The 16,663-nt window shown below is 33.1% G+C and overlaps 1 protein-coding gene across 7 annotated transcripts in view; it reads right to left on the reverse strand.

Moving 5' to 3' along the window:
- Positions 1–560: 560 nt before the first annotated feature.
- Positions 561–16,663, reverse strand: part of LOC111064406 (septin-4) — a 102,177-nt gene continuing 86,074 nt past the window's right edge. For all 7 annotated transcript variants that reach the window (XM_039436756.1, XM_039436753.1, XM_039436752.1 and 4 more), the window contains exons 3-9: positions 13,081–13,173; positions 10,803–10,968; positions 9,092–9,242; positions 6,950–7,115; positions 4,762–4,918; positions 2,570–2,657; positions 561–1,241 (exon numbers count right to left, since the gene is read on the reverse strand). In XM_039436756.1, coding sequence (XP_039292690.1) covers positions 1,131–1,241; positions 2,570–2,657; positions 4,762–4,918; positions 6,950–7,115; positions 9,092–9,242; positions 10,803–10,968; positions 13,081–13,173 — 932 coding nt within the window. In that variant the 3' untranslated portion in view covers positions 561–1,130. The remainder of the gene's footprint in view (positions 1,242–2,569; positions 2,658–4,761; positions 4,919–6,949; positions 7,116–9,091; positions 9,243–10,802; positions 10,969–13,080; positions 13,174–16,663) is intronic.

Raw genomic sequence — 16,663 nt, forward strand, 5'->3', positions numbered from 1 at the left:
GAAATGCTGCAAATTGATAAGAGCTCCATCAAGTTATATAGTTCCATTATAAGAAAACAGTACCTATTCAATTTTTTTTGTAGGATTAATTTTAGACCTAAAGAGTTATCAAACATTTAGTATATCTTCAAGGCTATGCGATGCTATACAGTTCCATCATATATATGAACAGATGAACACATTATCTGTTCTGGAGGAAAAAATGATACTCGCTGATTCATGGTACCGGTACCTAGACTACCCATTCTTGATGTTTCTTCTTTAAAAAAAAGCTTGATTTTTCGTAAATTTCATTAAATAATCATCGTAATGAAATGAAAACACACATGGTCACGAAACCATGTTCCTGTACCAAATAAAACTGTAGAATTTGACAACATTTTATTTCATTATGGAATGGTTCTACAACATCGACAGTGACTCAGTCGAATTTTTAAGCAATTATCATTTATGTTTAAATTTCGTTATAAAAAGCTATAGCTACTTTGAAGTGATATAGGCAATATTATAGTTGTCGGGAGATTTTAGAGTAGATGTTTTGATATATGACTCCAGTTTTTCTAACATTATATCATTATTTTTATGGGAAAATAACGTTCTATGGAATTACATAATGTAATGCTGGCTTAAGCAGGATACAGGCTACATAAGAACTTAGAATCCCGGTACATACATGGATACACATATCAAACCCTCTACTCCTGCAGAAATCATTCACATTTATCTTACTACAGGTTTTATTTGAAAATCCACTATTTACTATAGAAATGCTGCAAATTGATAAGAGCTCCATCAAGTTATATAGTTCCATTATAAGAAAACAGTACCTATTCAATTTTTTTTGTAGGATTAATTTTAGACCTAAAGAGTTATCAAACATTTAGTATATCTTCAAGGCTATGCGATGCTATACAGTTCCATCATATATATGAACAGATGAACACAGTACCTATTTGAGTTTGAAACATTGAATTGTTGTACATTTCATATAGTTTGACGTTTATGTGATGTTAAATAGTTTCATTACATGAACACAGATTCGAGTTAGGTTAAATTGATGAATATTTTATAGATAAATATTTGACAGATTAGAACATAGAAATAAGGTACTCTAGTAGTTTTTGTTGGCATTAAACGTTGACTATGTCGCGTTTCTTCAGATCGGTGGAGTCGAGCCCGTTTCGACTGGTTGCTTTCAGTTTTTCCTGCATTTGTGCTAGCATGTCTTGCATTCTTCTTATCTGTTGAAAAAGAAGCAATATTTGAGTTTTCAATGAATAAATATTCACTCTTTATAAATCAAATAAGATAATAATAACATCAATAGCAGATATGAAGATTTTTTAAATTCTATAAATCTTTCAAAATTCTACTAACTATTGTTGTAGCATACTTATTCCATGGGAGGAATTCTAAAATTGTGGAAGTTCATTGGATCAAAGTGGGCTAATAATGAATATCAGTAGATGATCAAAATGTTTTATATTATTGAATCTTCTAAGACGTTATTACTGTTGTACCGTATTCTATAAGATGATTTTTCACTTCAAAAAGTCTGATATGAATAAAAATTGAATATGAAGTATATTGTACATAATAAATTATAAAAAACAATATAAAACTTGTAGTATCCTTTTATTAAAACATTTTAAAAACTTTAAAAAATTTTAACGACTCGTTTTGACCGACTTTGGCGATTTTCAAGTTAAAATGTAAAAACAAGTTGATACTAGATAAAAATATTTTGCGCTTATTTTCATAATTATGATTTATTGATTTCTTATTCAAAGAAATTGTCGTTAGAATGAGTCGTTAAAATGTTTTAAAGTTGGTTTTTAAAAGGTTTTAATAAAAGGATTCTACAAGTTTTATATTGTTTTTATAATTTATTATGTACAATTTGGAAATTTTTATGTTAAAATGTAAAAAATAAACTAGTTTATACTAGATAATATATGTTAAAAATATGCTTATTTTCACATGATTTAGTTATTTCTTATTCATTATTTTTGGTTGAAGTTATTTAATTTTAATCATATTTACTTAGTAATAGTAACAATAAAAGTAAATATGATTAAAATTAAATAACTTCAACCAAAAATAATGAATAATGAATAAGGAATAACTAAATCATATGAAAATAAGCATTTTTTAACATATATAATCCAGTATAGACTTGTTTATTTTTACATTTAAACATAAAAATGGCCAAAGTAGGTCGAAACTAGTCGTTAAAATGTTTCAATTTTTTCAAATAAAAGAGTACTACAAGTTTTATATTGTTTTTATTAATTTGAATAAAGTAGCCCATATAAGTGAAGTGATTTCATAATAAATATTATAATTATCATTTTTACTGTGATGCCCACATGAGCTCCAGACTTGAATCCATTTTCAATCTCAATTAAATTATCAAATTCGGTACGGTATTAAAATTTTCAAATTCAGTACTTAATTTACATTTTCAAATTCGGCAATAATTTGAACTTTCAAATTAGGAAATAATTTGAATTTTTGAATTCGGTGATGATTTCTCAGCTCAAATTATCCTTGAATAATTTTGAATTACCTCTTCGTCTTTTTGTATTAGAAGTCGGTCGGTCTCAGAGATAGTGCCCACACATTCTAGTTGTGAATTCGAATCTCGTTTCAGTTTCCTGCAATAAAAACCATAAATCAATCAAATTGAATAATTCAATGATTGAAAAAGAATCGAATTATGTTTTTCAATATTGATTGGAAAAATCTAATTATTGACATATTAAAATCAGCGAGTATAATCAATACCTCCATAAACAAAGCCATAGTGCATTCTGGCAATACCTACTATTACTATTATTAAGTAATAGTAGGTATTGATTCTGGTGACTTCTCAGCACAGGTAGAGATATTCAACACCTCATTCACCAATAAAAACACTAACTCACATTTCTTGATTTCAGCTGATCTATATCAGCTAGTGTTTTTATTGGTGCAGGAGGTGGTGAGTAGCCTTGTTTACGGAGGTAGAAGTATAATTCACAAATTGAACACAAAAATGTATAAAAGAAGGGCTGAAAAATTGATTGTTTGATTTTGAATTAGTTTCAAAATTCTTTATCCAAGATTTGAACTCCCAATGTAGGCTATATCTTGTAGGCACAACAATAAATTTGAGTGAATGAATTTTTAGTGGCTAAATCTTACATCATTCATCAATCTTCAATCATAGAATCAATAATAAGTTATAAATCCCAATGATATAATATTTTGTAGGCTACCAATAAATTCTTCACCAGGTGAATAAATTTTTAGTGACATCATTTTTAGTAAATCATTCATCAATCTTCATAGAATCAAATATAAGTTATTATTCTCTTTCCAAGATCTAATAAGCTTCCAATGTTTTAAGACAGTAGTTTCAGTAGTACAGTGATGTAAAATGAAGGTAGTTCTGTATAATGTAGGCTATAATTTATCCTACATTAAATATTATTAATTCGATCGTTCATCATAAATTATTGATATTTTGATATTCTCTTGTTCATCATGTTTTAGTGTTTGCCATAGGTCTTATCAGACCTGGCAACGTAAGATGTTTTCTAATAAATATCAAATATCATAACTGATAAGTTCCAATTGAACTCAATAGTAAGAGTATGAAATACTCATTATCTTGAGTGTAAAATGGAGGCTGATGAATCTTCATAGAAGTAAACATTTTTTTTTCTATATTGCAAATGAATTCCACACAAAATAGTGCATTGATGTGGAATACTCTCCATTATTTCTCTTTTATGAAAGTTTCTCTCCCATATTCATAAATATATGAATCCAATTATATTGGTTTAATCAATAATCGTTACAATGAAAGTATAATAGTTATAACAATAAGTTGCTGGTTGTTTTTACCTGCATTGTATCTATTGTCTATGAATAAATAAATAAATAAATATGTTTATATTGAACTCAGTGCTTTCAAGTCTATTGAAGTTTTAATTTCAAAACGGAGTGATCCGTGGTCTAGTGGATAGAGTGCTTGCGTAGCAGCATAGAGATCCCGGGTTCGAACCCCTCTCATTACCAAAAGTTTTTTAACCAGATCACTCCCGTGTTATCGGATGGGCACGTTAAACTGTCGGTCCCGGCTGAAGTATGACAGTCGTAAGGCCCATTGACGGCTTAAATTATATATTCAGGCGGTGGAACCTTCCCGAAAGGGACTCCCCACCAACAAAAGCCATACGAATTTACTTTTTTTTTAATTTCAAAGAGAAGATAATGATAATTGTGGTTAAGTGATTGATTGGAATAGAATCTTCAAATTTTATAGACATGTTTATAATATTACAGTTGTGTTGTGTGTGATGTTGTGGTACTTTTCCATAATGAAAACACAAATTGAAATTGTCAACCACTTTTATTATTACATAATACTATAATACAAACAGAACCTGGTTTTGTGGCTTTACCAGCCACATTTTCAGCTGTTTGTTTATTACTTTTTTATAAACAAACCTTGTAAACAAACAGCTGAGGATGTGGCTGGTAAAGTCACGAAACCAGGCTCTGTTCATATTATAGTATTATGTAATAATAGAGGTGGATGACAATTTCAATTTGTGTTTTCGTGTTTATAATAATTAATTGATCTTTAAGGATAAAGATCAAAGTTTCAAAAAACCTCGCACGTCAACCGAAGCTTATTGTGTGTCAAATATCCAATTGATCTCAAATACTAGTAGTCTATGTGTTCCCATACAGTTAAGTGTAGGTACCTACCCTCGTTCTCTGATAGCCTGCTGAGATATCTGTGAGATGCACTGCGCCCTGAAATTCTCGTAATGCACGTCTTCAGTCACATCCTTCAAGTCTTGCATGTGTGTCGTTATCAACATGTTGCGCAATTTGCTGAAGTCGCTGTGTTTCGGGTTCTCAACTGAAATTCATCAATAAATTCGTTTTCAATTTCTAGTATCATTTTACACCAAGAATATAGATTTAGGGGTTCTCAACAGAGATTTATGTCATACTAGTCGCTGTGTTTCGGGTTCTCAATTGGAATTCATGGTATATGAATTAGTTTTCAATTTCTAGTATAATTTTACACCAAGAATATAGATTTAGGGGTTCTCAACAGAGATTTATGTCATACTAGTCGTTGTGTTTCGGGTTCTCAATTGGAATTCATGGTATATGAATTAGTTTTCAATTTCTAGTACCGATTTACTTCAAGAATTTATGGTATAAGAATTAGTTTTCATAATTATTATCAAACAAAAATCCAAATTAAATGCTGTAAATCTCCCCGAAGACTTCTGCTACTGCAAGTATTGACAACAGGGTAAACAGCTAGATGGAAATTCGACGAGATCTACTATTCAAAATTTCCATCCAGCTTTTACCATGTTGTCAATATTTGCAGTAGCAGAAGTCTTCGGGGAGATTTACAGCATTTAATTTGGATTTTCGTTTAATAATAAATTATTAATTCATTAGCATTTGAATAATCGCAAAATCTCAGTAATTCCCATCTGTTTCAATTTCCAGTACCGTTTTACACCAAAAATTTATGAAATAGTTTTGAATTTCTAGTACCTACCGTTTCACACCAAGAATATAGATTTAGGGGTTCTCAACAAAGATTAATGGCATAGATACAATCTTTTCAAACTGCTATAACACAATTCACGAGGTAATATATTATAATCTTCCAATACAAGAAAAATTTTCTGATAGTTCCAAATTTGCACCCTTATCAAATCAAACATCACAATCTATTTTTCAAATCACTAATAAATAATTTCCAATACAATTCAGAATGAAACCCTCTTTTGAAATTTGACTTCATAGTGTCAGAAATGCTCTTAAATAACTTGAACGCTTCCCATTTAACTTATGCTGACAGAACAAAGTGAATCTCACTGTAGAGCCTCTGCTCCTGTGATGATCAGATTTGGTTTTTTGAAGAGACTATCAAATCTTTGACAAAACCTTTTGGATATGGGTGCTAGATAGAGTGTTGAAGAAAGGCGGATTCTCACATCAGTGTCAAAACCAGTGTCCAGTAGATTGATAATTAACTTGAAAATATTAAGTTTGTTTTTTTGTCCTGCAAAATTATTTCTTTAATATATGAATATTTCTCATTTTAGTGACAATAATGTGAAATATTTCTTCTATGTTTGGTTTTGGAGAATCTAAATTTTAAAATTTACGTTGTGAAAATGATTAAGGACTGAAAGTTTTGTGAACAACTACAAGACTTAACCCATTTCGGACTATGTGTAATCTTATCTAAATTTGGGAGAAGAATAGCACAAGGTTACCTTATGTTGTTGTAGGAGCCCTACGTATGCTGACGTCACCAGAATGCACTATGGCTTTGTTTACGGAGGTAGTGTTAGAACTCATGGGAATAAAATTCTCACTGTACCAGAAACCAAAGACCTTGAAGATGCATAGACTCACATGCAGCGCTAGTGTCGTACGTGGGATTGAAATCGGCCATTGAGGGGGCAACCTTTAAGATTATTACATACCAATGCCTTTGTAATCTATAATATTACAAATATATAGATATAATATCTCTTGCTAAAATACCCCAATGGCGGCTTTCAATTTCAAGTAAGAGCTATCATTGGGAAGGTATAGGCATTGTGGGTCTTTATCTCTTTAAGGTCTTTGCCAGAAACTGGTTTTGGTACTGATCATGTGTGAATCTGCCTTGAAATGGCGAAAAATTTGAACACATCAAGTGCCGTTTCGGATAATAATTATTAAACGAAACCCCTAATTAAATGCTGTAAATCACCCTGATAACGTTTTGGATTTAGACTAAATCTAGCGCACAATGAGATGGTCCCTGACTGCCATTTAAACAATGAGAGCCAGGGTCCATCTCGTCGTTCGATAACTATTGTAATAGTAGGTATTAGTTGTTTTAATATTGTAATAGTTTGTGTGATACCTTCGACGACCCCCCAAGGGTACTGGCGACCCCTGACTCGTGTTCCCCCCACCTCGATGACAGTATTGCTCCCCACCACTGCGAAGGGGACACAGGCTTTCAGCTCTCTGTCCTGCTGCTTGAATTCTTCATCTTCGTCGCTGTCACAGTCCGGGAACTGGTAGATCTGCTCAAGAAGAAGATAGAGAATTGATGAAAAATGGAATGTAACTAAGGAAAAGATTGGACAAATAATTTGTAAAATAATTCTCGATAAAAAATATAGTTGACAAATAGAATGAAATAAAATAAGAATAAACAAATGAAATAAACATTGGACAAATAATTTATTTAATAATTCACGATGATACCGTTGAAAATAGAATGAAATAGGAAGAGTATTGAACAAATAATTTGTTCAATAATAATTCACGATGGAAAGAACAGTTAAAACTAAAATGTTAGGTACTACATTAGCGAATAATTGAAAAATTTATTCGATAATTTACGAATCATGTCTCATGTGACTATGTTGGAATCAAAACTTTGATCAATAATATTCACGTTATAAAATACAGTTGAAACTAGAATGAAACTACGGTCGTAAATGATTGGAGAGTTAACTCATTTGATAATTTACGAATATGTCGGAGAGAAACAACGCACTACACACAAATCCAAAACTGTTTGTTCCACAAATGAAACTAGGGAAAACATTTAACAAATAATTGTTCAATAATTTACGATTAAAAATATGGTTGAAAATTGAATGAAACTATCTAAATGATTGAACAACCAATCAATAACTTATTCGATAATTTACGTATCAAGTGATTATGTGAGAGAGAAACAAAAAACTATACTCAAACACAAAACTGTTTGCTCCACAGATAGTGATTCATTCATTTATTTATTCAATGATTCACTAATCGGATCAATGATTGTGAGAGAAACAAGGTGGGTAAATCCAACTTTTGGTTCTCACAACTCCTCTATAGCTTTATTCAATTCTAGATCTTTTCTATGAGATCATTCTGTGAATAGTGAGGTGTCTATAATCATGCCAATTATTATGATTTGCATATTTAATAACATGCGAGACGTGGACTGGTTTGCCAAACAGCTAACACCCAAATTATATACTGAAACCTGTAATAAACTTGATTGCTGCGTTGTCTACAACTTGCAGCATTCATAATTTGATTTGTAAATTAGATATATCTTTTGAGAGGAGTGCTGTGGATTAAAAGGTTAGAGTTTTCTTTCTGAATGTTCAAACGAGATATTTTTAATGGAAGAAGGATGGTCTCTTTTTTTCTCAAAATAGTTCAAATTTCTACTAGAGGTGCAGTCTCAAATCGTATAATAAAGCTCAATATGAGGATGTATGATAAAAAATATGTCTCTATATTACAATAATTCAATCACCATTAATTGATTTCTAATAATAAATTGATCTAAACATTTTCAAGCCAAACTTATGCCAAAGGAAACATTACACCTACTCGTATACAACAATAATTTTAATTATTATATAAATCACTATTACTTCTTCATAAATAAAAACAACAACTGGTTTCGAGCACTCATTCTATTTTCAAGTGTCAACATTTTTTTACAGTAATATTAATTTCTTGTTGTAATTTCTATCATAATTAAGCAATTCAAGGAGCCCTATTGAAATACTTTATCAACAATATTTTTTTTCAAAGTAATTTGAACGGAATTGACAGACAAAGCATTGACGTCATTTTACGGTTGTTAAATTCAATTTTATGCTTGTTCAACTGACCCTATGACAACTGACTCCGACAAAAATCGGAGCAATGGCAAGCGAAGGCCAGTGAAGGCGAGCGCTGGCAAAGAATTGTCAAATAGAACAAGAAACAAGAACAAGTAACAAGAACAAAAAAAGAAGAAACAAGAACAATAAAAAAGAACAAGAAACAAGAACAATAAAAAAGAACAAGAAACAGGAACAAGAAACCAGAACAAGAAACAGGAACAAGAAATAGAACTATGATATTCATCCACACTCTCGCGCTCGTCGTCATTCGTATGAACTTGGCGAGAGTAGAGAAGCACGTGTCATTTTCTAATGACGAATCATCAAAGATATTGCAACAGATGAATGTATAGGTACCAATATATTGCAATGATTACCTGTATATTATTCTCCTCGATGTCGTTTAGAATTCGTTGTTTGAGTTTTCGTATCTCTGCAGCGGTGAGCGTGTCTGCCTTGGCAACGACTGGTACTATGTTCACTTTCTGGTGAAGACGACGCATCAGCTCCAAGTCGATTTGTCTCAAACTGAAAAAAAGACCATATTATTCATCGATCGTTGAAGATAGATTCTAGTAGTAGCTATAAATAGTAGTTTTAGGTGGGTTCCGAACTACCGGGAAGCGATTTTACAACTCTTGAATCATATTCAGAGGAATTGGCTCTAGCGGTTACCCTTCCGGTATACGCACCAGGCGCATGATTCTTAACTTATCTAAGCGATACCTTTACTTTACATTACTTTACTTTTCTTGTTCGTCACAATTATTAAACTGCATTAAGGGAGCAACGATCCCGCAGTATATGACACGTCAAAGTTTAATCTAATATCTAACATTACTCATATTTCAGCACAACAGATCCCACATAACATACATCAATCAAACATTATTCAACAAGGAAGTCTGCTAACCTGTACGGACCCAATACAATAAGGAATTCCCTGAGTGTTTTTTTTGAACTCCTTCAAGCCATCAATTTCTCTTATGTGAGATAGGATTGAATTAAATATTTGCATTCCCATATAAAACGGGCCACTCTCCAGCAGTCTATGATGTGGGTAAACAAAGCCTCTAAATCTTGTATTATGGGGATGACTCACCTGGTTCTCCTCATACATTCGTCTATTTTTAAAAACGAAGATTGCTAAATCTAATATATAAATAGCAGGAGCCGTCAGCAATCTCTTTTCTTTAAAATAAGGTCTGCAAGAACGCATTGTATTAATCTTACAAATTATCCTAATGGTTTTCTTCTGCGGTATGAATATTCCATTATTCTCTACACTTTTCCCCCAAAAAATCACTCCATATCTCATAACTGACAGAAAATAAGTGTGATATACCAAAAGAACAGTTTTTTCACTCCCTACTCTAGCCATTACTCTTAATGCAAACAAGGCTCTATTCAATTTACTAGTGACATGAGAAATATGTAGCTTCCATTTCGAATCACTCGCTCCACCATCAGACCCAAAAATGTCGTGGAATCAGAAGTTTCAACTCTACTCTGAGTATTCAAGTTCATTCCAAAACTTTTATACTCTCTACTAAAGGGAATTACTTTAGTTTTTTGTAGTTCAAACTAAGACTATTCTGAACAAACCACGAATCTAATTCAACAAGACACCTCTCAGCCTCTCTTATCATTTGGTAGAGAGTTAGTGGGGAGGATATTTTTAATATTCTTCCCAAAGAATGGACATTGATATGTCCAAAGCTCCGCCAATTTATGTAGATGCATAACAATATGATTATTATCTATAGTTATTATATTACAAATTGCTTTTTCATATCATATACAGTTCAATAATTATTTTCTTAGTCTATATTATGTAAATTCATCTATAATTTTGCTGTATTGTAAGCTATTGTATATAAGTGTATAAGCCAGTATATATTGTAATCTACATAAATAAAGTACTCACTCAATCAATCAATCAATCAATCAGCTTATCAGCGCAACCACCGAGTCAAACCGCTCCATTATTATTGAATAAAAATCCTAAATATGATCATGATTATTATCATGAGATTCAATATTATGATAGAGTGCTGAATGGTAACTGCAATTAATTAATTTACTCACCCATGACCATAGGGTGGTATGAAGTAAAGGCAGCAATGCACTCGGTTATCGACGATATTCTTTCGATTGAGGCCACTCTCGTCGTTGAAGTACTGACGAAATTGTTCATCGATGTAGTTACAGCAGGCTCGCCAGCTTTCATCGCAGTTCAACGCGTCTCCAAATCCTGGGAACACCCAAAAATTGATAATGTAAGCTTATAAAAAATATTTCTACGAGTGAGTCGAATTTAAAATGATATCTAGAATCAATTTTGAAATGAATTTAGAATTAATATTCATAATCTAATTCAGAATAGAGAGAAGATAAAATGAAAAGATGCTGTCAGTTCCACTAGTCAACATCTTTTTCGTTTCACGATTCCACCTGAAATTAAGAGATTCCAAATTTCCGTGTCTATAGTGTAAATTTCATAGATAAAACATAATATGATATAGCCTACTTACTATGTTACTGAATTAGAAAAAAATAATTGATAGGTACATATTGTAGGCCTACTAAAAGTTATAGCAGAAAAATGAAACTTGAGGAGGAATTGAAGACGAATTCAAAGCCATTCAAACCTTGAGAGTTCGAGTAATGGTGTATTCATACTGCTGTAAATATAAATTTACGACGTGCAAATTCACGTATCTAGGATACAACTCAGCTGCTTGATCAAATTTCATTGCTATGCATGGTAGCGTCTTGATGCTGTGGAAGGGATAAATTTATAAATCTGAAGGGGTAAATTTAATCAAAATCGATGGAGCCTTTTTCGAGGAAATCGCGAAAACCCCTGTTTTTTGACAACACTTTCTCCATTTTAGCCGCCATCTTGAATTGCATTTGATCGAATTGTTCGTTTCGGATCCTTATAGTGTAAGGACCTTAAGTTCAAAATTTCAAGTCATTCCGTTAATTGGGAGATGAGATATCGTGTACACACACACACACATACAGACCAATACCCAAAAACCACTTTTTTGGACTCAGGGACCTTGAAACGTATAGAAATTTAGAAATTGGGGTACCTTAATTTTTTCAGAAAGCATACTTTCCTTACCTATGGTATAGGGCAAGGAAAGTAAAAATGAAACTTGAGGATGAATTGAAATCCATTCAAACCTTGAGAGTTCGAGTAATGGTGTATTTATACTGTTGTATTCATTAATATAATTTACGACGTGCAAATTCACTAGTTGACTAAAATAGGTGGATACAACTCAGCTGTTTGATCAAATGTTATTGCTATGCATAGTAGCGTCTTGATGCTGTGGAAGGGGTAAATTTATAAATCTGAAGGGGTAAATTTGACCAGGAATCAACTTGTGAGACCGTGACTGTATCTGTCATTCATGTCTTTGAATGTTTGTCATTCAACAAATGCTGATAGTTTGAAGTGAATCTTACTGTAGAAATAATAATATTATTCGACCCTGTAGCTGGCGCAACCTATCGGACAAAGCCAACAACTGAATGATGGCGTGTGATAGGTCGCTGAAACTTCAACTCCTTCCAGTGGGCGGAGCCATTATTCTGAGCGATTTGTTGACTGTTAACTCAAATAGAATAAAATAACTCAACTAAAAGTTATTTTGGTTATTATTAGTAAATTGAATATTTATCTCAAAAATTGTTATTTTCAGAAAATTTTGTTTTACTATAGTTCAACAATACCATGAAGAATCTATCCTCTGAATCTCATGGATTTATATCTCACCGAATTTGAAATGTTCTGTCCCAAAAATTCAAACTTTAGGTGCTCATATCTCAAAATGTGATTATCAGAAAAAATATGTTTTCCTGAGAAAACTTTTTCATCTTGATAGCTTGATGATATACAAATCGAAAAACTTGGAAAAATATCACGAGTAGAAAGTTTATTTTTAGCCTTTGCACAGCCTTAAACTGTCGGTTCCATTCATAGCAACAATGCTTCATAATAACTAAAAACTAAAGCCAACTATATGCAAATTAAATAACATATCAAAATGATTCTCATGATATGGATATAAGCGAATAATAATAGTTTTGATATATTATCATTATCATATTGAAATTATTATTATTAGAGAAGCGGATAACTTGAACAAATTCACTTTACGTATTAGCTATTCTCATGAATGATGATGCATCTGCCTCATGTGAGAAGGTATGAGTGAGCCTCATCCTATGAGGGCCTTGAGGGGTGTGTATAGTGTGCGATCGGACACTTGGTGTCTCACTGGTCGCCGAGCCTGATGACTAAATTCAATCCGAGCCATCTAATTCAAAAAGTAGATAATTTTATTCTTACCAGGTGTGTCAACCACAGTCAGCCTTAGCTTTACTCCTCTCTCTTCTATATCCATACTCTTCTTCTCTATACTGGTTGTCTTCTGTACTCGTTCTGAAAACACAAATTTCAAAATCAATTAAATTAAATTTTCTACTACACAGTTCTCAACCAAACACCCTCGACCTATTTCCAATTTCAAATTATTTCAAATTTTGTTTATTTGCCATAGAATAATGATAGCCGTGATCTATCAGAGGAATAAATGGCATGTTCTATCCTGTCCCTTCATAATCAATGACTATCAATCATGGCTATCAATTTTCATTTTTATAAAAAAGAATATTACATTGGCATTGTCATACGATTCATCTATTACTGTAGTTCTTGTAGCATTTATTTCGTTTAAATTATGTCATTGAATCACGGTTGAAATTGAAAGATTTTAGTGTAAGTGAATGCTTGTGTAATAGCATAGGGCATACTATGCTTGTATTAAGTTATTCAAATCTCGAATGCTGTCAAGAGCAACAAAATTATTGCAACTATACAACGCATTGGTGAAGCCTGTGGTGTGTTAAGATTCGGAAACATGGGTGCTTACTGATGGAGATATGCAAAGAGCGTTTTTGAAAGAAAGGTGGTGAGAAGAATCTTGGGTCCTGTTTTTGAGAATGGTCTCTGGAGAGGAAGAAAAAAATTTGATATAGAGGAATTCTTAACAATGAAGACATTGTGCGGTCGATAAAAGCTGGCAGAATAAGATGGATGGGGCATATGTTGAGAATGGGAGATGGAAGAGTGGTGAAATGTATATGGAAGGAGAAAATATATAACAGAAGAAGAAAAGGTCGACCAAGAAATAGATGGAAGGATGATGTGGAACGCGATCTAAGGACGCTTGGAGTTCGTAACTGGAGGAGGCAGGCCGAGGATCGAGACAGATGGAGAGGCTATGTGAGGGAGGCCAAGGGTTGTAAAGACCTGTAGAGCTGAGGAGTAAGTAAGTAAGTAAGAATGCTTGTAGTCTAGTACTTACAAATTACTACAAACTCGCAGTTTTCAAATGAGTAGAGAATACAAACTTGCAGTACCTTACTATACTACTTGTGTTTTCCATAAAGAACTGTAGTATGCATTCACGCACAGATCTGAGCCTAGCAAGCTAAGCCCATCTCGTGTGGAACTCTATTCCTGAGTTGATAGCCCAACCTCCTAAATACCAATTTATCCAATTAGCCAAAATTAGCGTTTTCTCAGCTTTTCTGCGTTTCCTCACCTTTTTCAATAAATAATTGATGGAAATATATTTAAAAAAATTCAGTACACAGGTTTAGCTGAGGTGGAAGAATTTTGTTCGCCAAAGATACGCCGATATAGTAACAGGTGTTTTTCGAGATCAAAATGACATGATACGTTCAAATTCGGTACAGAGGGTCCGCTGAGGTCTACATGCAGGCGAGCGAAGCGAGCCCGCTGATCTCATTTTTGGACAATCCAATCGGGGGTCCAGAATTCGGTACAGAGGTTCCGCTGAGGTCTACATGCAGGCGAGCGAAGCGAGCCCGCTGTTCTCATTTTTGGACCATCCAGTCGGGGGTCCAGGGGGCGGAGCCCCCTTGCTAAAAGGATATGGCGAGCGAAGCGAGCCTGACGGCTAGTAGTATCTATATACAGATTCATATTTCTTTCTCCACGTTGTGGGCTGATTGTTTGTCTGGAGAGATAGCCTCCAGATATTATTAGATATTCAAAAGTGAGCGATGAGATGTGCTTGTTAACACTATCTGAATCAATTCTTTGGGTTCAGAGACCTTTGAATGAGGTCCACTTGAAAAAGTGTTGATTGAGTGAACGGGATGCACTGTGTCTGCTGCTGTCATATATAACAGCTGCTTCCTCATAATTGAGAGCTACCTACGTGAAAACGTTCCAACTCAATCTGCCAGCAACTGAATTAAGTTGTCTAGTTTTTCTTCAAGATTCCAATTTAGATGGACACAGCTCAGATGTATATTGTGTAAAAAGGTAGATGATTGTGTAAAGCTAGTATGTAGATAGTTCAGGGTGTAGTAGAGCATTGATTTTCAAAATCACCTGGAACTTGGAATTAGAATGAATAAAACATGTAACAAGAAATTGGTTTTTTCACTCTATCACTAGATTTCAATCTGGATGGACACTGACTTGATTGTCAATTCGACAGGTCTTGAAGTTCGAGACCGAGAAGTTCGTTAAGTTAGTTTTTAGTTTGTTTTATTACTTTTTCATGTATGTTTTGAAAGGAATAAATAAATGAAATGAAATGAAAGGATTTTGAAATTTGGTTCAAAAGAATATTCTAGGTTGCAGAATTAAATTGAATCTAGATAGGATTCTGTCAAACACGATTTAACCGTACACAGATTTAATCTTTTCGATCCCAAATATTCCAGAATTAGAATCAAGAGAACATTAATTGAAAAACTGAATTGAAATCGGCTAGGATTTTTTGCCTTTTAGTGAACAATTTCTTGCGCTTCATATAATAACTTATATAATGGAAGTATAATATACTCGTATACAGCGCTAGAACCGAATTCATTCAATTTTTTTAGATAATTTTATCACCAGAGAAAAAGAATCATGTTTATATCTTGGTAACTACCTTATGTAATTCTATGTAGCCAATGTTGGTAAGTTTGTTGTAGACCTAAAAATGTGGAAAATATGTTTTAAATAAATGTAACAAATCACTAATGGATTCATCATCCATGTCTATGTTTATGTTTTTGAAGGGATGGATTCAAAGATCCAAAGGTTCAAATATCCATGTCTATAGGATATTATGAGCTTTTCCGTACCGGTAGCTATAGATATAGCTAGACAGAGAATAACTAAACCCACAGAACAATAAACAGCACTCAACAGTATTAATTCGCACATTCCACTGTCTCCGGTGAATCAGATAAAAATATATGTGGTCTTAATAGCAATACTTTGACTAATAAATGAATGAAAGAATGAATGAATCTATGGAACATTGATAACTAGTGAATTAATGATGAATGAATGAATGTACTATTTCAATAATTTGTTCTGAAAGAATTTGGAATCAATAATTCATGAATTTTCAGTTCAATGAATGAACGAATGCAAGAATGAATGAGTCTCAGGCTCAACTCACACTTCTGTTCTCAAATGGTGACGTCGCGGAGACTAGAATCGACTGGTCTAAGTGTCACCATTTGGAAACACATGCTCTCGACTAGAGTCGAATCTGTTCTCGACCTGAGTCGCGTAAGTGTGAGTTGAGCCTAAAGGTTTACGCGCCGCGAACATGAGCAATTCACTTTTAATCAGCTGATGCCAAGCTTTTTATATCTGTATCTTACAGTTTCTGTAAAACTACAGATATAATCAGCTGATTAAAAGTGAATTGCTCATGTTCGCGGCGCGTATATCTGTACGCACCTTTATGAACTCTATTAGATTAAACAGATGATGTTTCTCAAGTTCCTTTTAATCTGATAGAATTCATAAGGACGGTAAAAAAATTGAACGTCCAAAAATCGAAGCATGTGTATCTATCTGGCTTTAGTAGTATACTTCGTGAAGTAGTGTG

The sequence above is a fragment of the Nilaparvata lugens genome, chromosome 10, assembly GCF_014356525.2.
Source record: "Nilaparvata lugens isolate BPH chromosome 10, ASM1435652v1, whole genome shotgun sequence".
NCBI lineage: Eukaryota > Metazoa > Arthropoda > Insecta > Hemiptera > Delphacidae > Nilaparvata > Nilaparvata lugens.